This window comes from Phaenicophaeus curvirostris, chromosome 23, assembly GCF_032191515.1.
Source record: "Phaenicophaeus curvirostris isolate KB17595 chromosome 23, BPBGC_Pcur_1.0, whole genome shotgun sequence".
Lineage (NCBI taxonomy): Eukaryota > Metazoa > Chordata > Aves > Cuculiformes > Cuculidae > Phaenicophaeus > Phaenicophaeus curvirostris.
In genome coordinates, this window is record NC_091414.1 from 2,218,914 (window position 1) to 2,242,242 (window position 23,329).

Below are 23,329 nucleotides of genomic sequence, written 5' to 3' on the forward strand. Positions count from 1 at the left end.
AGGAGCCACAGAGGCAGAGCCTGATGGGGGGAGCCGAGCAGAGCATTCACCCCAGAGCAGGACAGGGCTGCAGGCCCCTGGGGGGGCTGCTCCCCACTGCGCCCTCCTCCCCACATCTCCCCCAAGCTCCCCATCCCAGTGGGATTGCTGCGCTCCGGGCTCTCGGTATGAAGTTTTATTGCCGACATGCAGGAGTAGTTTCGATGTAGTACAAAAATAATGTCTTTATACAAACTTTTTTTTTCTCTTTTTTTTTCTTTTTTTGTTTTCTTTTTTTTTTTTTTCTTACATCAGGCTCCTTGCCGCCGCGCGGCCCCTCCACCCGCACCCCCAGCACCACCCCCTCTTCCAGTTTGCTCCCGTACAAGTGTGATTTACTGGCGATGACCGGTGTGCGGGAATACTGGGTATGATGCAGCCTTGCAGAGTCCCCAGAATATTGCTTTAACTTTGGGTAAAAAGAAAAACGATGAGGTGGGAGCAAAACAGGAGAAAACCAGACGGAAAGAGCAGGGCCCCAGCTCAGGGCCAGGCCCAGGGGTGCTAAGGGCTGGGGTCCCGGCTCTGCTGCTGGTGGCCCAGGGGGTTGAGGAGAACACGCCGGGGTGTGCTGGGACAGTGACCATCTTTACAATAAATAAGGCTAAGACTTTAGGCTACTGGCTCAGCTGGCTGGGGTTGGTGCAACTGTTCTAGTCTGTATTAGTGTTCACAATTCCCTGCCTGCCTGCTGCTGCCAAGCAGGACGTAATGCCCGACACTGCCAAGGAGTTTCAGGTCAATCCCTGTGCCCCCAACAAGGAGGAGCTGGAGGATTCCCAGGCTGGACGCACTCTGCTTCCTCGGCTCTGGGGAAGAGAAAGCAACGTGCTACAAGATCTGCTACTCGCTCCCTGCCTGCACTCACCTTGCGGGGCAGAGCTGACCCCCTAAAGCAGGGCCAGACCCTGCAGCTGAGGCCACAGCAGCCTCTCCTCGTGCCCTGGCAAGAGAGGGTGACGCTGGAGCCGGGAGCAGGGGCAGGAGGCAGCCAGAGAGCCGCTGCCTGGGACACTGAGCCCTGGGACCTCTGTGCGAGAACAGATCATCTGGCAAGACAGGCATCCAGTTCACAAAATGAGGCTCAGAAACAATCGTTGCTGTTCTCGGCACAGGTCAAAACGCTCTTCCAGTGGCATTAGGTGACAAAGTGGGACATCCTTCTCCCGCCTCAGCACCACGCAGGGACAGCAGATGCAGCCCCAGGTCAGCATGGCAAGATAAACTGGGGAACAAATACAGTAGAGACTTCAGCCAGCCCCTTCCTAATTCTAGGCAGATATTCTGGGAAGCTTTTTCACATTATAACTCATATATTATATCTGTACCACAACTGAAGTGTGAAAACGCTAAATCAGAATTAATGCAATTTTAACTGCACCTTAGATAAGCTACTGAAAATTAAGATTAAATCATACATCCTTACGAAACTAAAAGAATCGGTGAAAGGTGGGAAAGAGGTCAGAGGCCACGCCAGGCCAAGTCCTGCAAAACCTTTGAACGGCGAACAAGATCCGATTCTCTGCAGCGATTGCCTGCAAGGACGACTCGGCCTGAGGTGGTGGCCGGGCTCTCTGGGCAGCCCCAGTTCCACCAGCTACTCAGGAGCTCTTCGTGTCGCTCACAAAGGCCTCTGCACGCTGCAGCCCACCCACGGCCACCAAGGGTTGGACATCAGAGCCAAACTGGGTGGCACGTGGAGGACAAAGATTTGATGCAGATGAAGGGAAGTGGGAGGCTTCAAGAAATTCTTCAAGAAACCCCGATAAATCTAAGCTTATTCAAACCATATGGAGCGAATGCAATCAGTCAACTCTCCGTACTGCACAGCCGCGACTCTTACACCAGCAAACCAGCTTCACCCTTGGTAGTCTTCTTTCCCACAGGCTTTGCTCGATCCAGAGAACAGCATGGTTAAAAAGACAAGAGAGGTAGATTACAGTCATGATTAAAAGCAGATTAGTCATCTAGGCTTTGATTTAAAAAACAGATTCCAGAAGATGCCAAGAGGTTGCTGCTTCCAAAACTAGCTTTTTCAGAAGTCTTCTCTCTCCAGAGCGAGTGTGAGTGCATGTCCCTGAACAGAGCTCAGAAGAATTGCTACATTATTCTCCATCACGGGACACTGGTATTGCTGTTGAGCTGTAGTAGGCGACGTGAAAGGCAGACTGCAGGATGGTGCTTGTGCTCTCGGATGTGTGGGAAGCTACTTCCGAAGGTACCTCTGGGCCAGGATAGCTGCGTCCAAAGGGTTCATGGGTTGGGCATCGTGGCCCAGGCGTCGCACTGGGGGGATGTTCCCAAACTGCCGCTTCTGGAGGAAGCTCTTGGCCTCATGCAAGGTGTTCTTCTCCTCAGCCAAGAGCAGCTGCTGCCTCATGTAGTTCTCAAACTCGTACTGCGAGCACTCCTCCGTCACCTTCACCTGCGAGAAAAAACACCCCGTCAGGGTCATGGTGACCAGCAAGGCCCCACAGCCCCGCTCCAACGGTCCTGAGCTACCATGGGAAAATTGGAGTCTTAACTAAAGATCCAGACCTGCTGCCAGGTGTACAAGCAGGACTCCCCACGCGTCACCAGTGCCACCAGGAAAAAGGGACTGGAAGTCCCAGTGTCTCTGTTCTGATGCAGCCCAGCCCAGCCCAGCCCTGCCAGCTATTTGAGGGGCTGCAGCTGTTTGACCCCAGTTCTCACATCCCCTCGAGCCCAGGGGAGGGATTTCCAATAGCAACATCGGCTGAGGCATCGCCCCTACACGCAATCGCTCCAAAAGCTCCTGCAAGGCCGTCCCCAGGCAGTGAGGTCACCGGCCACCACTTCCAACACAAAACACATTGGCGAGAAAACAGGATGTTTGCTCCTATTGCAGAGCTCACAGGGGAGCCTGAGCTAACGCCGCTACCTCTTCCCGCCTCTCCCAGCGCGTGCGAACTCTCAGCTGCTCGGAGAGGAGCAACCTGGGGCTGGCGAGCTCACTCCCAAGGCAGCATGGACAGCTGGATGCAGCTCCTGGACCCGGCAGCATGAGCTGTTCCTTCCGCTGCACAAAACTGTGATGGACTCAGCCGCAGGCGGGTCCTCCCTGCCCTCCCCTCACCAGCTTGGGGGCCACAGGGGGCTGCCACCTCTTTCCATTCCAGACACGCTTGGCACAGGGACACAGAAAAGCAGTTCTGTAGAGAAAAAAAGGAGGAAAACCTACCTCTTGGGGGTTTTCGGGGTTAGCCACTTGGTCATCGATGTCTGGCACCACTTGCAGAGGGCCACTCAGCGAGGACATGGACTGCCTGAGGGAGAGCACAGCGTTAGGGACTCCTGTACCCCCACCAGCACTGTTTTGTGATGTTATTGCTTTCCAGACTCCAACCTCAGTCACAACGACAACTGCTTGCACAGGCCGCGCCAGTTGTATCCATCAACAGACACCAGCGATTGAGAGACAGGATTTAAAGGCTTTTTTGCAGTTCTCAGATCCTCCTCTGGTGTCCTGTTTGGCAGCTGTCTTTGGCCACAGATGGAATAACACAGCCTGCGGCTGGAGACGCCATGTTCCCATCTCCCCCCCTCGCACATACCAGGATGCTATGATGGAGCTGAGAGAATCCAGCACTTCAGAAGCTGTCAGACGCTGCTGTGGATCCAAGACCAGAAGTTTTCGGATCAAGCACACAGTGTTTTCTGAGACCCGTCCATCCCTGGGAGAGAGAAACACGGTGAGACCGAGTGCCTGAAGCAGGCAGAGGCCGCAGCAGGATGAATGTGGTGGGAGCACAGGAACCAGAGGAGCTACTATTGCTCTCAGACATCCCAGAATTAATGGGGAGGTTGATTCATAGAATCACAGAATCACCAGGTTGGAAGAGACCCACCAGATCATCGAGTCCAACCATTCCCATCAAATACTAAACCACGTCCCTCAGCACCTTGTCCACCCGTCCCTTAAACCCCTCCAGGGAAGGTGACTCAACCCCCTTCCTGGGCAGCCTCTGACAGGGACCAATGACCCTTTCTGCAAAAAATTTTTTCCTAATGTCCAGCCTGACTCTCCCCTGGTGGAGCTTGAGGCCATTCCCTCTCATCCTGTCCCCTGTTCCTTGGGAGAAGCGCCCAGCTCCCTCCTCTCCACAACCTCCTTTCAGGTAGTTGGAGAGAGCAATGAGGTCTCCCCTCAGCCTCCTCTTCTCCAGGCTAAACACCCCCAGCTCTCTCAGCCGTTCCTCACAAGGCCTGTTCTCCAGCCCCCTCACCAGCTTCGTTGCTCTTCTCTGGACTCGCTCCAGAGCCTCAACATCCTTCTTGTGGTGAGGGGCCCACAACTGAACACAGGATTCGAGGAGCGGTCTCACCAGTGCTGAGTCCAGAGGGAGAATAACCTCCCTGGACCTGCTGGTCACATTGTTTCTGCTACAAGCCAAGATGCCATTGGCCTTCTTGGCCACCTGGTCCTGTCCCTGCAGCCTTTCTCACCTTTGTACACGAGGTCCCAGCTCTGCTTCCTTGGTGCCTACTGCACAGTCTTTATTCCCATTCCTGCTGCGGCCTTCAAGGGCTCTAAAAGAGGCCTCTCCAGCTCCAGCTGTCCCCGTAAAGCCCAGCGCCCCTCCTGCAGAGGCACTAAGGGAAGGGCTGTACTCACTCAGGGATGGTGTACTCGGCAGCCTTGATTTTGCGGAAGAGCTCCTGAGGTATGCTGTCGTAGAAGGGGAACTGACCATAGAGCATGGTGAAGAGCACCACGCCCAACGCCCACATGTCACTAGGTTTTCCTCGGTACGGCCGTCCTGCAGGCAGCAAGGAGACAAAAGCAACAGGATTTACGACACCGCTCACCTCTGCGGCCCACCAGCAGCATGAAACGTACCGCAACAACCTCTGCATACACTCTTTTTTCTTTTTCCTAGGCATTAATCAAAATGCTCGAGACTTCCTATGGCACCAAGAACCTCTTTCAAAGGTACATCCTCTGCAAATAAGCAAATTAGTCATCTGCACACGGATGTCTTCCCTTTCCTATCCCGGCTGAATGGCCTTGATGTGATCCAAGGGTGTCAAGGGATTGGAACAACTGTGCTGGAGTTCACGCTTCCCTCCCTTTTGCCATCCCTGCAGGCTGTCATCGCCAGGAGCCCGAGCCCTGCAGGCGCCACAGATGTGCCTTGCTGCAAGTCTGGGACAAAGGAGAAGAAAACGTAAAGGCCAGCAAGTACAAGACAGTAGGAAATGAGAAGAGTAAGTATTCTTCATGTGGTCCAAGACCGATGCCAACCTCACCACTGCGGCTGCACAGAGATTCATGTGGAAGTGCTGTCTAAGACTCTCCACACGTGGCTCAGATGGAGCCCACTGAGAGAGGACTCTGCCTTGGGGGTGGATCCAGCACACGGCCACTGGAGCCTGCTGTGAAGCTGAGGAGGGCACAAACTGCTGCCTCTCCTGCACGGGGGCACTCCTGAAAGCTACTCTGCAGCCCTGTTTGCAATGAAAAGGCTGCCTTAAAGCCCCTTCAATCACACTAACTCAAACATAAGCATGCACGAGTGTCAAGAACCTCAACTCCAGCACCGTACCACAGCACAGGACTGAGGGAATGACTTCCTCTGACTCATGTAGTGAGTCACTGCTGCAGCATTTGTTATTTGTACTAATTATTCTTCGCTTTATATGCTCAAAAAAAGGCACCTCTCCCTCCTCCTCCAGCTTTTCCTGCTGTGACATTTCAGCAGCCATAAAATGCAAGCCATCTCTTAGCAGCAGACAGCTTCTCCTGGAGACCTAAACCAGTGATTAATTCTTCAGGCGTTTTAGCTTCCTCTTGCACAGGAGCATTAGGAATACAGACAGAGGGATGCTCAGAGTCTGAAGGTGGTGGTGAAGCCTGAGATGTCCTCAAGTAACTCTTCCCTTGATGCTTTGAGGGGAATTGCAGACTGAGCCATTTCGGAACAGTGTTTTCAAGCGCAGGATGAGGCTGCACAGAGACCTCGTGGCGAAGGGTTGCTCCCAAAGACATCTGAGATGGAGAGCAGAGCGACTGCACCTGAAGGTCAGTGCAGGTGGTGCTATTGCAGGATGCAGTGCGGCTACGAAGGCTGCTCCTTACAGGATCCTGAACAGCTTTTGCTGTCAGTGAAGTCAAACGCGGCTTGTTCAGTGCCCTGTGGTGTGTGGGCTATGGACAGGCCAGTCCACGCACCAACAGGAGAGCTGTGAGAGGAATTGCAGGTGCCTGGAGCTGAGCCGAGCTGGCAGGGAGGTTAACAGGGCCGCAGTCTAGGCCAGAACAGTATCTGCATGGGCAGGAAGGAGCAGCTCCATGCAGCCGTTACCAGACCCCAGCCACTCGAGCTACAACTGCTCCAAGCTCCTGCAGAGCAGTTGGCTCGCAACATCCATCTGGTTACGAGGGCCTCAGGATATCCTGCAGAACAGGAATGGCCTGGAAAAAACACCCTTCCACCTCCCCGCCTGCCTCTGCTCCCTTCCTGGCTTAGTTTGGCCCAGGAGGGAAGCAACCTCAAACCTGCCTGGCAGATCCTGACGGAAGAGCTGAACTACATTTACTGCTCCTGCCTATGAACCTGACAGCAAATCTCATGAGGGGCATCCATTGGGGCTTGGAATTTCCAGTCTGGCTCTCCTGGAGGACATTTCTGAAACCCAGCAGCTTGGGATACCATAACGGAACAACTCAAATCTTCAGCAGAGGTGTTTCCAGTATCCCAGATGTTATCCTCACATAAATAAACGCGATAGATGGTCACGGATCCTGGCTCTCACACCGGCTGTGTGCACACCTGTGAGTGGTGCTGCTGACTCGTCCAGAACCAGCTGGTGCTGGTGACAGTTCCAGGCAGTTTCCCATCATCCTAATGCTAGCTCAGCCCTGTTAATGGATCACTCTTAGCCTTTGGGATGCATGAGGGATGATCTTGGACTGCATCCTGCACTTCAGTTCCATCCAGAGGAAATTTTATCTGTACTCACAAGGAATACTCCACAACATGAACTAACATACAGTTACTGGTATCTATATAGACCGAGAAAGAGATCTGATTCTGATGCACAGTTTCAACTCCAAATGCACCTTTCATACTCATCAAGCTCACCTGGATGAGAGCAGCGATACCTCCAAATCTACCCCCTAAACAATGCCTGGGTTCACTGCCCTGACAAACAGGACACCCACTGCCTGCCCCACAACCACCAGCACAGCAGAGTGCATTGAAAAGGACGCTCCTGAAGCAACTGAACGGACAGAAACCACATCTGTTTCTGAAAGCCCCACGCACTGCAAACAGTTAAAAGGTGGGAGAACGTTAGAGAAAGCTGTTCTTTGCCAGACTTCTCCTCTCCAGGAGACAAGGCACAGGCCAGACTGCTGGAGACAAGACAGAGCTCAAACTGGCTGCTGCTCTGGCCTGGTGTCATCATTCCTTTACTTTTAAGTAACTCCTCTCCATCGGCTCAGGAGCTGCCTGGAGGGTCAATAGCTCCCTTCTGAAGGAAGCAGCAGCTGCAGCAACTGCTCCTCTTAGTGTACAGCCTGGAATACACTGACATTACAGTGGGATTTGGATTGACTGCCTCTTTGGCCCAGGGATTTACCTGCAGCTTAAGGGAAAACCTCAGGAACAAGATTCAGATGTGGGAAACTGAACATCTTGTCTGCAGCTGGACTTATTTAGGAACACGCGGGGAGCTTTTAATTAGCTTTGAAGTTGAGACTAGCCTTAAGAAAAATAGTTACACTCGCTCATCCCCTCCATACTTTCCCAGCGAAAAAAAAACAACAAACAAAACAGACCCAGTCTCATAATCGGACCCTAATTAAGAGGCTCCATGTTACATACTGGAACGGAACTAGGTAGTTTGCATTGAATGCCAAGAGACACAAAGAGATGAAATGAGGGGGCTGCCTACCGCTGAGCACATCTGGGCTGATGTAGGCAGGGCTCCCTCGCTGGTCTTTCAGCAGGTCATCTTCACTCACGAGGTGCTTTCCAAGACAGAAGTTTGTTATGGTTATTCGATGAGTCCTGAGGAAAATCAGAAGGCATCAGTGAACCAAGAGCCAAATGGCACAAAGAGGAAGCAAACACTAGAAAAGAGGTGTCTACCAGGCTTCTTGGGCAGCTTGAAGTGCTGGGAGAAGACAAGCAGAGCTGCAAGATCAGCTCCGTCTCAGCGGGGAGGGATTCCACCCTATCAGCACAGCTTCCAAGACTCTTACAGGGGGAGTAAGAGTCTGAGCAGAAAACCACTGCCTAGCAGATTTCTATATCCTTGAAAAGTATTACACAACGAAAGCCTGAGAGCATGAATTAAGTCAAAACGACCAAGAAATATTTCCAGCATATCTATCAGACAAGTGAAATAAAACCACGTGTGGGCTGGCAGTGGAGAGCTGATTATTAAGACAGACAGACTTGTGTCTGAGAAGTGTTAGCTTTGACTGTCAAGGGACTCCCCTGGCTGAAAAAATAATTTGCAGGATTTGTTAAAGATTTCAAAGACCAAGTGTTCTACGGAGCACTAAAACATTCAGGGTTGCTTGGTTTTATTTAGTCACTGAAATGTGATCCAACTACTACACTAGATAAGTGGAGAACCTGCAAGGCTTTAACAACCACATCCTGCAGGGGACAACATCTGAGGGATCTTCACTAGGGTGTAACATGCCTGGTTTGGACTTTGCAGCGACAAGCAGCCACCTTCATTCCCCAATCAATAGAAAAGACCTGGCTCTTTTGTGAGCAGCACTGGAACAGAACAAACATTTCTGCTCAGCCCAAATGACTGGTCCTCTCCATGGTGATCTATTCTTGAGCCTCACCCACCCTTTCACATGACTCACTGCCATAAAGGCTACAGTTTCTCCTCAAAGTTGATGGTCTTGCTAGTAAAAAGCACAAACATAGCATGTAATATAAGGAATTACTTTGGAAGTGTGTTCACAAATCTTCAAATCCCTCCCCTTTCCTGCTAGCGGGGGCCCCTCTGTGTGTCTCTCTGAGGGATGCTCCACTCCACATGCTGCCCAGAAAAGAGGGGAAGCTCTGAGTGGATGCTTTAAAGTGGCAACCTTTGTCTGCCTCTTCCTAGCAAGAAGGAGAATCAAAGGTGCCAGCAGATTTATTTTAAAGCAACTCTATAGACACAACTCGAAACAATTTACAGGCAGCTGTGAGAACCTCTCACTGCTGGGGGAGCAGGGAGAACCGAAAAGCTCAACCTCACTGTGAAAAGTACTTGCTTTCGGACAGCATTAGGGAAGAGAAAAAAAAGCAAGCAGTGACCACAGTGAACTAGTACACTCTGCACAGTCCCTGGAAGCCTGCAGACCTAAAGCCTTCCAGCATTTCATTCATTCCACAGAAAACCAGGCAGTGTGAAAAGACAATGAATTCTGTTCATTCTTAAAAGTCGGCGCAAAATATTTAGTCAGTAATGTAATACTGGAGGACACAGCAGAGCAACTGAACTAGAACCAGCTTGCCAACTAAACTGCATAACCCAGGACAACTAAAACAACTCCAAGGAGCCCCAAAAGCCAAACATGCACCCCCAGCTGCTTCTTGCTCCTGCTGACCTCGTGCCCCACTGACACTGTTCTCCCCACTCTGAGCAGGTTGGCCCTTCCTGTGTCTGCACAGCATCCACGCTGGACACCAGGGAATCATAAACCGAGGCTTGCACCAAACCAGCTAAGGGGAACAAGGAAGCCGTTTCAAGCACAAATACAGACTAGACAGAAGAACTGTTGTGTAGATAAGTAAATATTATACTGCTAGCAAAAACAGAGCAGCGCAGCAGTCAAAGATTTAACACTGCTGTGATTATAGCAGAGATTGCAGTCTGGGAATTCCTTCAGCATGATGGAAAGGGAATTATGTGAACAGAACCATCTACCACATTTTAATATATACATACATACACAGAGTACACCATCTAGGCTGGGATCAGCTCATTTCTTGAGATTACCTTGTATAACTTCAAATTTGTATTTCATAGAATCATAGAATCACTAGGTTGGAAAAGACCTTTGAGATCATCGAGTCCAACCGTACGTGTGCACTACTAAATCATACCCTAAGCATTTCCCCTACGCTTCTCAAACGAAAGCACCCTCAACAAGTGCTGCCGTCGGTTGTGCTTCTAATAGAAACCTGTTTCAGGGAAGAAACGCAAGGCTACTGCCAGAACAGCAGCTCTCCAGCAGACTCACCTTTTGTTTAGCACCATGTTTCCTAGTTTCAAGTCTCTGTGCACAATATTTTTCTGTAAAACACACAATAGTATTAACACGAGCAAAAGCATGTTTGTTATAGAAGTATAAGTTTGATACTTGGCCAAAAGCACTATGCACTCTTACAGGGAAACAGTTTAGACACTCATTCTCTGTAACCTTGTTCCCACAAGGAAGTTTCAAAACCTCTATTATATCAATGTGGGAAAGCAGGCTTCCAGCGCTGCAAGGGATAAGAAAAGCTCACCTTATGTAATGCTTCTACCACTCGTACCACATCATAGAATATCACTACAGTCTCCCGCTCGCTGAGCCTCTTCTCTTTAATGACATAATGCTGCAGATTGATCAGATCTGCTGTTTTGTCACTGAAATCGTGAGCACAGAGACAGTCTAACACAAGACAAATGCGCTTCTTCATTTTTCTGACCATTCTATTGGCTTCTAGGTCTTCTATAATTTCACAAGCTCGGTCCTGCAGGGAGGCAAACAAATGAGCAATAGTTGAGGGAAGCTATTGGAGCATAATGTACACACACACAGAGCACTAGAATAAATAACTACATGGTGATCTCAAAATAAGCAAATGCAATCACAGGGCTTGATCTTTGTCCTCAGCTGGGATTTCAAAAAGAAGATACACAATCTCTACTGAACAAAGCCAGAGAAAGTCAATGCTGTTTGACTCAGTGTCAGCTGTTCACATACACACACCTCTTCAGATAACACCTAGAAAACCTCCACAGTGGCACAAACTCTATGAATACGAGGGATCCAAGACATTAATAGTGAGAAGAACAGAAATCTTAAGACACAATTAACAGTTCTTCCCTAACATGCAGCAGGACACAACCGAGTGGGACTTTGGTTTATTTTACATACAGCATATGTGGCCTCAAGTGAAAAGTCCACCGACAAAAATTAACCAGCAAGCAAGGCAGCACCAACATCCTAACCAGTAATTCCCACCAGTCCATCACATCCGTGAAGGTGTTAGCAGCAGCACAATTCCTTCAACTTGGGACACTGATTTACCAGTTTAACTCGCTGAAACAGCTTCCTGGCAATTTTTCCCACTTCACAAGTCACCAAGAGACTTTGAAGCACAAATTCAGTTCTAAAGGGTGTTCTATGGCCATGATTTGATTTGTCAGTGAAGCAGCTTTCTCCTCTCTGTAAAGGAGGGACATAGGCTATGGAGTTCCACCATACAGGGTTCACCAGAGCCCAGGTGCATCATCACAACAATAAGCAGAGCACTACAGAGCACCCCAGCCCACCTTTGAACGTTCTCACATTTCCCAAATCCCAAACCCTGTTACATTCCACTTAACTCCCAAAAGCCCCTGCCAAGAACTTGTTTATGTGAAGCAGCAGCAGTTAATCCCAGCAGTGTGCTGCTAAATTTTGACACACAGGGACAGGGTCAGCATTAAACACTGTTTAATGTACAAACTGTTCATCAAACAAAAGCAGCTCAAGACAATGGCAATCACTGTCATTCCCCCCACCCAGATGGTGAGCAGCTGTACCTGAAAGAGCCCATGATGATGGACCACTCCTTCCTGGTTGTGGAGCAGGGAAAGGAGGGAATATTCTGTGTGCAGCAGCATCTTGCCCTGTCGTTCTTCCTGGGTTTCTATTCCTTTATCACCCCTTTCTTCTAAGGTGAGAATCTTCAGGAAAAGGGAAAAGACTTTTACAGCTCCCGATGCCCTCAAACCCCTCTCAGTTAACATATTCACTTGTGTTAACAGCTGATGTAATTACTCTTATGCTTGCATAGTTGCCACCAAGCTGTCTGAGCTCAACATCTGCATGGAATGCACAGCAGGAGCTTGATTAATGCAGCAAAGTGGCTCAGGTGGCTTCTTGAAAAGTATCCCAGATGATTTTTCATAGAATCATGGGATGGCTTGGGTTGGAAGAGGCCCTTAAGCCCATCCAGTTCCACCCCCTGCCATGGGCAGGGACACCTCCCGCTGGACTCGGTTGCTCCCATCCAACCTGGCCTTGAACATCTGGAAGGGTGGGGCAGACTCTACTTCTCTGGGCAACCTGGGCCAGGGCCTCAGCTTTTTCCCCGTCTTTAGGCAGAGCAGAGCAGCACAGCGGCTCATCTCAGGGTTAATCCTGACACCAGATCTACCCCTGGTAGAACCGCCCCGCTGAGGGAAGTTCCAGCAACTGTTTCTGACAGCACACTGGTTCAGCCAACACCACACATTGCTGCAAAAGCTTCTGTTGCAAGAGCTACAGAGCCTTGAAGGCCTGGAAGCCCTGCATTTTGCTTACCTTTAGCTGATAAAAGTCATCTGTCCCATCCTTTCTTGCCAAACACTGAACAATACTTGGCACGGGGGAGTTACCTAAGCGCGGACCTAGCAGCACAAAGCAAAAAGAGACTTGTTTTCCTTTAAGCAATGACTAATTCAGCATTACATCAGTATGCAAGTGTCACACAGTTTACATTAGCCTAAACTAAGTTCCCTTTTTTTCAGGCCAACAGCATTCCCACGAATTACGATCTCAAGAAAAACAATGGCATTGAACTCAAACCTTTTTGGACAACGTTTCATTCGTTCACTGGAGAAACACTGAAGCCTACACAGGGCACAGCTGTTTTCATAAATTCAAATTTCTACACGTTTGAACAATATAGCTTTTACATTTACAAGCAACACCCATGGCAACTGCTCTCGCCACACCTGAACCTGCCACCACCTCTGCAGGGGCTGCACAGACATGCGGGTTAGCCCAAATTTCAAGTTCACACACCTTCTCCACTCCTCATTTAAATTAATCAGCTCCCAACTGATTATCCATTGGTTTCTGCATGAAGTCCATGTTTTTGGCAGTTTATAGAACTAGTTCTGAATTAACAACTATTCTAGCAACTCTTAAAAGCCAGGAGAGTGGTCATGCCTTGGCACACACTGCATAGAATGACCACCACTGCGTTATTAAGTTGTTTATGTGCTGATTTGACAGCATATTCCAGGCAAGCAGGGCTGAACACCTTCCCAAAGCTTTAACAAAAAAAAATAGCCTGAAAGAATTTGCTCTTTAACAAAGTTTAAGAACGTAGCTTAAAAAAAGAATGGTAAAAGCAAGGTCTCATTTATCTTAAAAGCTGTACCTGCCTTGCTCTGTTAGTGTTCCAAACCTGGTCTGATGAGCAGCAGAAGCTCCAAGGGTGCTGCTCTGCCTCATCAAGGGAATTGCAATCATTACACATCTGCTTTGCCTCGTTTTATAGTGCTTTTATTTTCAGTTTTGCCATCAGTAGCTACCTTGAACACTGAAGAAGAACCCCCTCCCTGCTTACCTAGTATAAAAGGGCCCGCTCTTTTGGCATTGTTTCCAGAAATCCCTGTACAAAGAGCTTTTGCTTTAGTGGATGTTTCCCCAGCTCCTCTGTCCGATGCTCGCCGCTTCATCCTTGGCTCTTGAAAGAGAAAGATCACATTTGATGAGCAACTGAATTCATTTCTTGTACTACCCCTTGTTTCGTACTGGAAAGCCTTCACCTACGGATGCGCTCATGTCTCTGCCTACTTGTGTTTCCACAGACCAGCCATGGCTCATTACTGATAGACCTGTCGTGGGCTGGAAGCTTAAAGCATTTTTGATGGTATAAATCAGCCTCATTATTCAAAGCAACATTCCCCAGAACAGTTGTTCGAGACACTCAGTGGGAACATGTCAAAATAATTAAGGCTTGTATTACAGCAAAAACGAGTTTGCAAATTAACAGATCCCAAAAAAACTTGAGAAGAAAATGCCCAAGTTATCCCTCTGCAGCGGTGTCTCCTCCCGATTCAGCCAATGGGCCTTTGTGGGTTCCCTCATGGAGAACTTCATGCTCAGCATCGCAGTCAGCTGAGTAACTCGGGAGGCTCCAGTCTGTTCCTCAAACAGCCAAGAATGCACAAAAATAGGTGACCACAAAAATGAACGATATCTTTCACCTCTTTCAACAAAGGCATGGAAGACAAACATGGCAGTCATGATGAGATTCAGTTAATTGAACAATGGGTTTTCAAAAATTTGAGTCTTAAAATGTGTCCACCTTGCACCTCCTTAGGCTTTAACATCTCCATCTACCCCCTGAAATTCGAGCCTAACATGCACAACTCATCACTTCAGTCTCCACATGCAGGATGTGATGCTGTGTTTAGGTTTAACACGCTATTCCCTGCCTCTGACTGATTATTCCAATGAAAGGAAACACCGTGGAGCCAAGACGTGTGCCCTCTTGCACTGCCACTCCATGCAAAGAACAACTTAAATCTACTTGATGTGAATCTCGTGCTGCATTCAAGCGTTTATTCAAGGTCCACACATCCCTACAATCGAGCACAAACAACTAAAAGCTCAACTAACTATGGCTTATTCAGGTAGCGAAAAAAACCTGATTTCCAACATGTATTTTCTGCTGTTCAGATATCTAAAGAGGATTTGAGGTGGCATTGCAGAACCAATACCGAAAGGGCCAAACAAACTCAAGACTCCGTGATTACAACACTTCTTCCTCAAATAAGTCTTGTTTTGGTTTAGCAGGAAAAGGACCTCTCGTGATTGCTGCCAGGCCTTCACGTGCTGCACCCTCACTGCAAGCATCAATCAGCACCAAACTGGAGTTTTGTTCCCAGTACACCTCCTTTTCATCTTCACTTCTTGGAAAAGAGTTCCAAAGACAAATACAGAATCCTGGAATCACCAAGGTTGAAAAAGCCCTCTAAGCTCATCCAGTCTAACCATTGGCCCAACCTCACTGTACCTACTAAACCACATTCACACATTTTTTGAACCCCTCCAGGGATGGAGACTCCCCCACTGCCCTGGGCAGCCTCTTCAGTGCTTCACCACTCTTTCAGTAAAGAAATATTTCCTAACACTCAATCTAAACTTCCCCGGCACAACCTGAGGCTGCTTCCTCTTGTCCTATCCCTTGGGAGAGGAGACCAGCACCCACCTTGCTCCAACCTCCTTTCAGGAGCTGCAGAAAGCAGTGAGGTCTCCTCTCACACTCCTGTTTTCCAGATTAAACAGCCCCGGGGCCTCCAGCTGCTGCTTCTCAGAACACTATGTAAGACTCTATCTCAACGTAAATGCTCGTGCGCTGACATTTCAAAGGTTCTGACTTATTTTTCAGAGGTGGAACAGAGAACAGATCTATTTTCTTACTGTAAGCATTTCAAAAGCAATCCCCAGCAGCCCTCCCTAAGGCATTACTACAACAGACTAGGAAAATATTTTGGGATTGTACTTACTTGTTTTATGAAAGTCCCAGTGTTTCGCCACTTAAGAGACTGACAGATCACCACACTTTGAATGGAGTTTACTCTTTGACAGTCCCACCCTTTGTGTGGACACCAGAGTGATGTCACTGCATTAATCCAGCTAGCAGCACCTGTCACCAGGATCAGAGATAGCACCAGAGATAAGAGGAGAAGCCTGACAGCAGACTTTGCACCTCTGCACTACCAACCTTCATCAGCCCCTCCAACAGAGGCGTTACCAGGCCCAGCAAGCTGAGCAGAACAAAGTCCTGAGCACCACACACTCCTGGTTCCGTTCATTCTGCATCCCTGACCCAATATTTGATTGTGCCTTATAAAATTCTCCACTCCTTGCATCATCCTCATCCCTGCTGGAAATGTATGAGTAAGATTTCCACTGGAGAAACCCCACTGCACAGAAACTCGGAGCTAACGACCGTTGTGCAATCCGGGCTGGATAGGAATCGCTGGTGCAAACAGCGTTATCGTAAACAACATAATCTAAGGACTCACGTAGTTCAGCATCAACTGTATCTTTACTCTTCTTCCAAACTAGGTTTTCCAACGTCTCAGGAGACAGAAGTCATCACCTTGGAGAAGGCTGGATGGTCGAAAGGTCGAGGACTCTGTAATGTGAAATGAGATACACTTGATGCTGTGGTTCTGGATTATTCTTGATTACGATAACGTGGTATGCACCATAACTTCCGCCACTCACAACAGCTGTGTTTATTTTGGCTTAGAAAGCGCTCGAAGCTCCTGATATCACATGAGAGAATAAAAGGGCTCTTGAAGTTCAGTCCCCAAAGCGTCACAGACACAGCCTTGAGCAGCAAGAAAAATACGAGCGTCAACGATCTCAAAAGGGATTTTGTGATGTGAGAGCAGAAACAAACACGCTCTCCATTCGAACCTCCACCATGCAGCATGACTTTTTAGACAAAAGCCATAATAAACCAAACGGTTTAAAATGACCCCACTGCTGTGAGTGGCAACACGAGCCCACAGCAGCTATCAGGGCTCATACCCAGAGCCAGACGTGTCCGACGAGCCATCCACCATCCTGGACCCCGACACGCTTGGCCAGCAGCGTCCCTGCTCCACCACCTAACGCCGTCAAACAGCAAATGGGCTGCTGCTTCATCTCCTGACGCCAGAGTAGCTAAGCCTTCCCAGGACAGGCTTGCTCAGAGCACATAAGAGGGGATTACTGTAGAGCACAAGGATTTCCTCCTCAGACACAATGAGCAGAGGGCAAATACTTAGTAACTGGAGCCCCACACGTGAAGTGGTCACACTGCAGCACAGCTGGGATTTAAAGTAGCCCCAAACTGGGAATTTAGAACATCTCCACAAGAGCCAAGAGTGCAGAGCATCCCCTGCAGCAATGCTTCTGTCCACAGGCAGCCCTGCTGACAGCTGGGACTTTCCTGTTCTCAAGAGCAAAAAAAGTATTTATCACTTTATCCTCAGCAGGTTCAGTCTGAAGAGAGTGCCTCCAGCATCTCTGCAGAAGAGCCGTAACAAAACCATTCAGCCTTTAGAGCACTCCTAGGGACAGGACTGTTGGATGCTGATGTGGGGGGTTCACCACCCCCTCTCCCTAAACCCAAATGGTAAAAACTGAATCTAACCGCCCCCGCTCCTGTCCCACCATCTGTGACACAAATGGTCTCACACAGACAATAAGTCATCAGTCTAGCACAAAAATTCGTTAATTTTCATGTGGTGCATGCAATACATCAAATATCTCACTGAAGACGTGTCTACAGCTTCTCACTGGGCCAGCTGTGCCATTAATAGAATTATTAATCAAATACTTTTGGAGACCTAGATGTAACATCTTTTAATTACGCAGCTGAAGGAAACTGTCTAATTCCCAAATTACTGCACAATGTTCTAGTGCCCAGCACAACAACAAAGAAAAACAAGAGAGAAGGAAACTGCCCTTTTCATCTCCGATTAAAGAACCAGCAGGTCCTGCAGTCCAGCAGCCACAGCTAATAGCTGGAGCAGGAAAAGAAGAAGTACCTTTAGGCGTTAACAGGATTACTCAGCAGGGCAGAAACTCGCTAAAACACTGGAGCAGCTGATACAACTGCCACGCTGCTTTCATAGAATAGTTTGGGTTAGAAGGGACCTCAAAGCCCATCCAGTTCCAATCCCTCAGAAGGGACCTCAAAGCCCATCCAGTTCCAATCCCTCCATGTGCAGGGACACCTCCCACTGGATCAGGGGCTCCAAGCCCCATCCAATCTGGCCTTGAACCCCTCCAGGGATGGGGCAGCCACCACTGCTCTGGGAAACCTGGGCCAGGGCCTCTCCACCCTCACAGCAAAACATTTCTCCCTAAGATCTCATCTCAATCTCCCCTGTTTCAGCTGAAAACCCTTCCCCCTTGTCTTATCCCTGCACTCCCTGATCAAGAGCCCCTCCCCAGCTTTTCTGGAGCCCCTTTCAGCACTGGAAGCTGCTCCAAGGTCTCCCCGCATCCTTCTCTTCTCCAGGCTGAACAACCCCAATTCTCCCAGCCTGTCCTCGTATGGGAGGTGCTCCGGCCTTTGGATCATCTCTGTGGCCTTCTCTGGACCTGCTCTAACAGATCCATGTCCTTCCTGTGGTGAGGACTTCAGAACTTCCTGTGCTTTCTGTTGTTTTATCTTGCAACAAGGGGACACGATGAGTCAGTCAGTATTTACTCTTTCTAGAGTGGTGACTGTCAGCCCTGGAGCTGTCCCACCCCACTGCCACACGGCAGCTGGTCTCTGAAATCGGGTGATGGGATGAGCCAGCAGCTGCGAACCAGCAGTGGATGATGGAGCCCACCAGTGTCTGCTGGAAGCTCAGGGTATCAAGGACAAGATCATTCAGCAAGAAGTTCGCACCCCAAAAGGAAACCGGCCTCTGGGAGCCCAGATGTCACAGCAGCAGCTCCTGCTTGTGCCACTGCCAGCACTTTGGCACCTGAAACTGCTCCTGACCTTGAAAGGCTGCAGGTGGAAACAGGACAGGGCTGCGCGGGAGTTGCAGGCAGGGCTGCTGGGTGGCCAGCTCGGGCGTGCACACAGGACACATGAATCACCGCTCCTTGGGCTTCGTCACCGCGCTCAAACCTCAGCAGCAGGGAGGCGGCACCCAGGGAAGCCTGGTATTTGCTCCGTACTTGTGAATTACCCATCTCCCACCCCAGACAGAAGAGCTGCCACCTGACACAGAAGCATCTCTACCCAGCTATCTTCTCTGGGAACAAAGTGCTGCAGCATTCAGGATGAAGTGGAAGAGCCAGTGCAGAGGCTTTTGTCCCATTTGCCCTCTCTCCTCTCAGCCATCACCAGCAATGGCCAACACTGGCCTCAGCTTTTGCAAAAACGCAGCTAAAAACCCATATTTGAATGAGCAGTATCAGGCTGCACCTCATACCACCCAAACAACACACTAAGCAGTCTTTATCAGCAATGATTAAACAAAGTTCACATGGAAGCCTGGCTCTCAGCAGATTCCAGTTCATGAGCAGCAATGTTGGATACGACCTAAAAACCTACCTGACCATTAAATGAGCAAAACCTGGAGTATGGTCCAGCGTCCCAGCGCAGGAACAAGCAGGCTGGTATCACCGCGAGAGGCAGCAAGCCAAGAGTGTTGCCACACGCCTTCCCCAGGCAAACCTGGCTGGGGACAGCTCAGACTCAAGTCATCAGTGCTCCCAGGGACACAGGCTCGACTCCCAGGGGAAAAGCTTCCCCGAGAACAGGCAGAGTTTGGATCACCCAGGCCTGCGGAGGAGTCACTGGCTGGGGGATTACAGGGAATGTTTGCTGGGTAGACCCCGGGCATGCAGGCAGGAGGAGCTGGGGTGGGCTCTCCTCCCTCTGCAAAGCACCACGCTGGATTCGCTACACAGGAACATCACCTTCAGTGAAGGCTTTGGAAGTTTAACTGTTCTGTAAGAGAAGCAATAATAAAAAAAGCGCTGATCGGATGACTCAGAGCTGCCAGCGCAGCCCATGCACCGCTGTGCGAGCCCTTCCGGGAAGGGAAGCCTTCTCCAGAAATACATCGGGGCCCTGACTCAGAGATTTCTTGGAAACGTGTGGAGACCCATTCAAGTTTCTTCCCTAAGCAAGACGTATGTTCAAAACCAGAGGCAGGGTTTCTCTGACCAAAGGAGAAGGAAGAATTCCAAGGCACTGGTGCAGCACGAGGGGTCAGGGCACTCCCACGCCATCAGAAGGCACCTGCTAAAGCAGGAGCTGGCTGAGCGAGCAGAGCTCTGCAAGCTGGGAGACACAAACACCTCTGGCAGCGCCTGCCGAGCCCACCCACTGGAAAACCTCCTTCCTCAGCCCTGCCTGCTGATCGCTTTGACCCTGGGTAGGTGAGGAAGGCAGAGCTGGCACCAAGAGGCTTTAGTGCAAAGGGAGCCCCATGCACCTTGCCTACAGCCCTCACCTTGCAAAATTCCAACTTCACAGGGACAAAAAAAGGCTTCCACAGGCCAAGTCGTACAGCAGGGAAAGCAAATTCCTTCGTGGCTCCCCCAGGCAGCTGGGGAAACTCTGAAGCACAGGATTCCAGCAACATAATTACAGTGAGAGCAACCAACAAGCTGGGCTTTCTTTAAACCCTTGTGATGCATCAACACATGAGATAGCCAAGGACTCATCTCTGGGAGTTCCCTGCTTGGTTACACAAACACCAGCTCCACCTTAACCCTTTCCTGCTGAGCCCAGGCCACATCCACCAGGAAAAACCACCAGCATCCTCAAGGCAGGGGCACCTACAGCAAAGCACAGCCTGGAAACCCAACTGCCACACTCCACCAGCACCCGAGAGCGCAGCCCTCACCTAGCGCACGAGTTCCCTGCCTTGGGCTGCTCCGGTGCAGGCAGCCATTCCCTTCGACATCATCATCCTGCGAGGTGGGAGCTGTATGACGCGATGTTATTTTTCATTTACAGCTTACGTTACTATGTACACTTAATATTCTACAAATCCATTGCAGCAGAACTTCCCTCGTGCGCACAAGGATTATCGCGTGACTCACACACGTGTTGACACTTTCTTTACAGGGAGGCACGGTTGCTGTTTTTAACGATAATCTCCTCATCTGGCCCTGACTAGATAGGAAGAAATATATTTACAGTATCTACGTCTGCTGCCATGCAAGCGTTACTCTCATTTGTAGCATGAAAGCAGCCATTGCAAGCTTACAAAAGTGTATCTGACTGACAAAAAAAGACTGTTTTCACATCGAAAAATCACAAAGGGCATGGATCCTCCTCCAGTCCTGTAAAAGCCCAGAGCGCGGCTGCAGATAACGCATCCCCGGTTCAAGCTAAGCATGGTGGGCAGCTCAGGTGGAATTAAGAGAGCTGCTCCTAATCGAACAGCAGCAAAACGCCTGCCAAGTTTCCCTCTGTGTGTCTGCAAAGGGAGATGATTCCACAATATCCTGAGGATGAAGAGCAGCTGAGAAGGAGGATGCTTTTTAGTGATGTGATTATGTGATCAAAGCAGCAGCACGGATGCCACAGAGAAACAAGAAAAGGAGGCAGCGCAACCACTGTAGAACTGGGGAAACCCATTCTGTGGGTGAGCCTTGCTGTGCCCAGTTACCCCCCACCCAGGCACCCTGTGACCCCGATCTCCTCTTCTCTGCTCCGAAGGGAACCTGCTCTCCTGCAGCGAAAGGCTGGCAGCTCGGCCCCACCACATAGAATCACAGAATCACCAGGTTGGAAAAGACCTGCCGGATCACCAAGTCCAACCATTCCTATCGGGCACTGCTCTCAGTTCTCCACCCCACTCCAGACATGAGATTACAACCCGAGACGAGAGCCTAAGGCACCCAGCACCCCTGTACACAGCAGAATATGTTGAACCTACGCTTTAAGGCTCTAAACGAGCAAAGAATTGTCAGTGCCAGAGGAGGGGGCGGCGGGCAGGAACAAGCCAAGCCTCACAGCCCTCCTGTCAGGGTGAGGAGCCACAGGCTTGCTCTGACAGCTGGCTGAGACCAGCAACACTCTCCCACACCACAGCAGTGAAGCTCCAAAGGCCACAGCCAACAGGAGGGGCTGGGAACACAGGGAACCCCCGAGCTGCCTTCTTTTCTCCTCCTTGGTCAGCTCAAGCTGTGACACCTCAGGGTTCTCCTCATGCTGGCTCTGGGATACGGCCTCCAGCCCAGCCCCACGAGCCTCCTCCTCGGAATGGAGCTCCCAAACTACTCGACTGAGAAATTCCTGCCTGGACTGAAAGCGGAACCGGCCCCGAGCACAGGGAACCGGCTCCCTCGGCCAGTCCCTAAGGAATTCCTGCCCAGGCTGAAAGCAGAACCGGCTCCCTCGGCCAGTCCATAAAGAATTTGTCCGGACTGAAAGCAGAACCGGCCTCGAGCGCTAAGAACCAGCTCCCTCGGCCAGTCCCTAAGGAATCCCTGCCCAGACCGAAAGCGGAACCGGCCCCGGGCACAGGGAACCGGCTCCTCCGGGAAGCCCCGCACCGGCTGCGCGGCCAAGGCCGAGCCGCGCCGCTACCGGAGCACCACAGGAGCTTTACCGACCGACCCCGCTAACTCCCCCCGCAGCCCCACGGCCCCACCCCGCGCACAGACCGCTCGGCGCGGCCTCCCCCACCCCGGGGCCGGCTCCTCGGAGCGGCGGGACCGGCGGGAGGGCGCTGCCCGCAGGCCCCGCCGCGGCGTTCGGCCGAGCGGAGGCGCCTCTGGGGCTGCGGACGGCTCCCCGCGGTGCCCGTGCCCCCAACCCCTCTCTCCCCGGCCCCGGGCCCGGCCCCGCCGTCGCTCACCCATGGCCCCGGGCCGGCGCGGCCGCCGGCGCCTCCGCAGCCCCAGGCCCGGCGCGGCTTCCGCTCCGCCCACCCCCGGCACCGGAAGTGGCGCGCACGCCGCGCCCCCGGCTAGGGGGGAAGAGCCGCGCTGATTGGCCAGCTGAGCCGAGCTGCGGCTGCGATTGGTGGAAAGGCGCGGGGGGGCGGAGCGGGCCTTGATTGACAGTCGAGGCGCGAGGATTCGCGGCGCTGATTGGCAGGGCTGAGCGAGCGCCGGCTGCGATTGGCCGAGAGCCACGGGGTGGGCGGGACTAGCTAGGCTTTGATCGGTAAGCAAGTAACGAAAACTGATTGGCTGCGGATCGAGGACTCTCGGCGCTGATTGGCTGCGACTCCAGGGGGCGGGCGACTCCAACGCGCTGTGATTGGAGGGGAGGCTCGGGGTTCCCCTCCAGCCCCGCTTTGCTGTGAGGATGTGGAGGCCCTGGCCCAGGCTGCCCAGAGCAGGGGTGGCTGCTCCATCCCTGGAGGGGTTCAAGGCCAGGCTGGATGGGGCTTGGAGCCCCTGATCCAGTGGGGTGACCTGATCCATGGCAGGGGTGGGACTGGATGGGCTTTGAGGTCCCTTCCAACCCAAACCATTCCGTGATTCTATACTAAACCACGTCCCTGAGCAGCTTGTCTTCTCTGCTTTTAAATCCCTTGGGGAACGCAGGCTCTACCACTGCCTTATAACCCTCTTAGTCAAGGAATCCCTCCTGATATCAAATCTAAACTTCCCCTGCTGCACGTTGAGGCCTTTTCCTCTCATCCCATCACTTGGGAGAAGAGACCAGCACCCACCCCACCACAACCTCCTTTCAGTCCTTACAACGAAGTCTCCTCTCAGCCTTCTCTCCAGTCTTAACAGCCCCAGGATCTACAATCCCTTCTCCAGCTCCGTTCCCCTTCTCTAGACGCACTCCAG

At 51.0% G+C, this 23,329-nt stretch overlaps 2 protein-coding genes across 3 annotated transcripts in view; both read right to left on the reverse strand.

The window, feature by feature from the left end:
• The window catches only part of C23H1orf216 (chromosome 23 C1orf216 homolog), a 281,686-nt gene extending 269,235 nt beyond the window's left edge, over positions 1-12,451 (reverse strand). The window contains exon 1 of the mRNA XM_069875395.1: positions 12,447-12,451. The gene's annotated coding sequence lies outside the window, so the exon portion shown is untranslated. The remainder of the gene's footprint in view (positions 1-12,446) is intronic.
• On the reverse strand, positions 400-22,498 carry STK40 (serine/threonine kinase 40). Of its 2 annotated transcripts, XM_069875371.1 has the most exons (12): positions 22,381-22,498; positions 16,084-16,196; positions 13,614-13,733; positions 12,581-12,666; positions 11,818-11,961; positions 10,533-10,760; positions 10,265-10,317; positions 7,960-8,075; positions 4,676-4,820; positions 3,615-3,734; positions 3,242-3,326; positions 400-2,464 (listed from the first exon to the last, which is right to left on the reverse strand). In XM_069875371.1, the coding sequence occupies exons 3-12, from the start codon at positions 13,723-13,725 to the stop codon at positions 2,246-2,248; spliced, it is 1,308 nt and encodes a 435-aa protein (XP_069731472.1). In that variant the 5' UTR covers positions 13,726-13,733; positions 16,084-16,196; positions 22,381-22,498; the 3' UTR covers positions 400-2,245. The 2 variants fall into 2 exon arrangements, with proteins under 2 accessions (XP_069731472.1, XP_069731471.1); XM_069875370.1 differs by lacking the exon at positions 16,084-16,196 and having other exon boundaries at positions 22,381-22,453.
• Positions 22,499-23,329: the final 831 nt, after the last annotated feature.

What these genes read in the sequence shown, in the direction of transcription:
- STK40 (XM_069875370.1), bottom strand. An exon ending in TGGTAGAAGCATTACATAAG is followed by an intron (nt 10,318 to 10,532) that starts GTGAGCTTTTCT and finishes TGTGTTTTACAG; the next exon opens with AAAAATATTGTGCACAGAGA. An exon ending in CAGCCCAGATGTGCTCAGCG is followed by an intron (nt 4,821 to 7,959) that starts GTAGGCAGCCCC and finishes TGCTGCCTGCAG; the next exon opens with GACGGCCGTACCGAGGAAAA.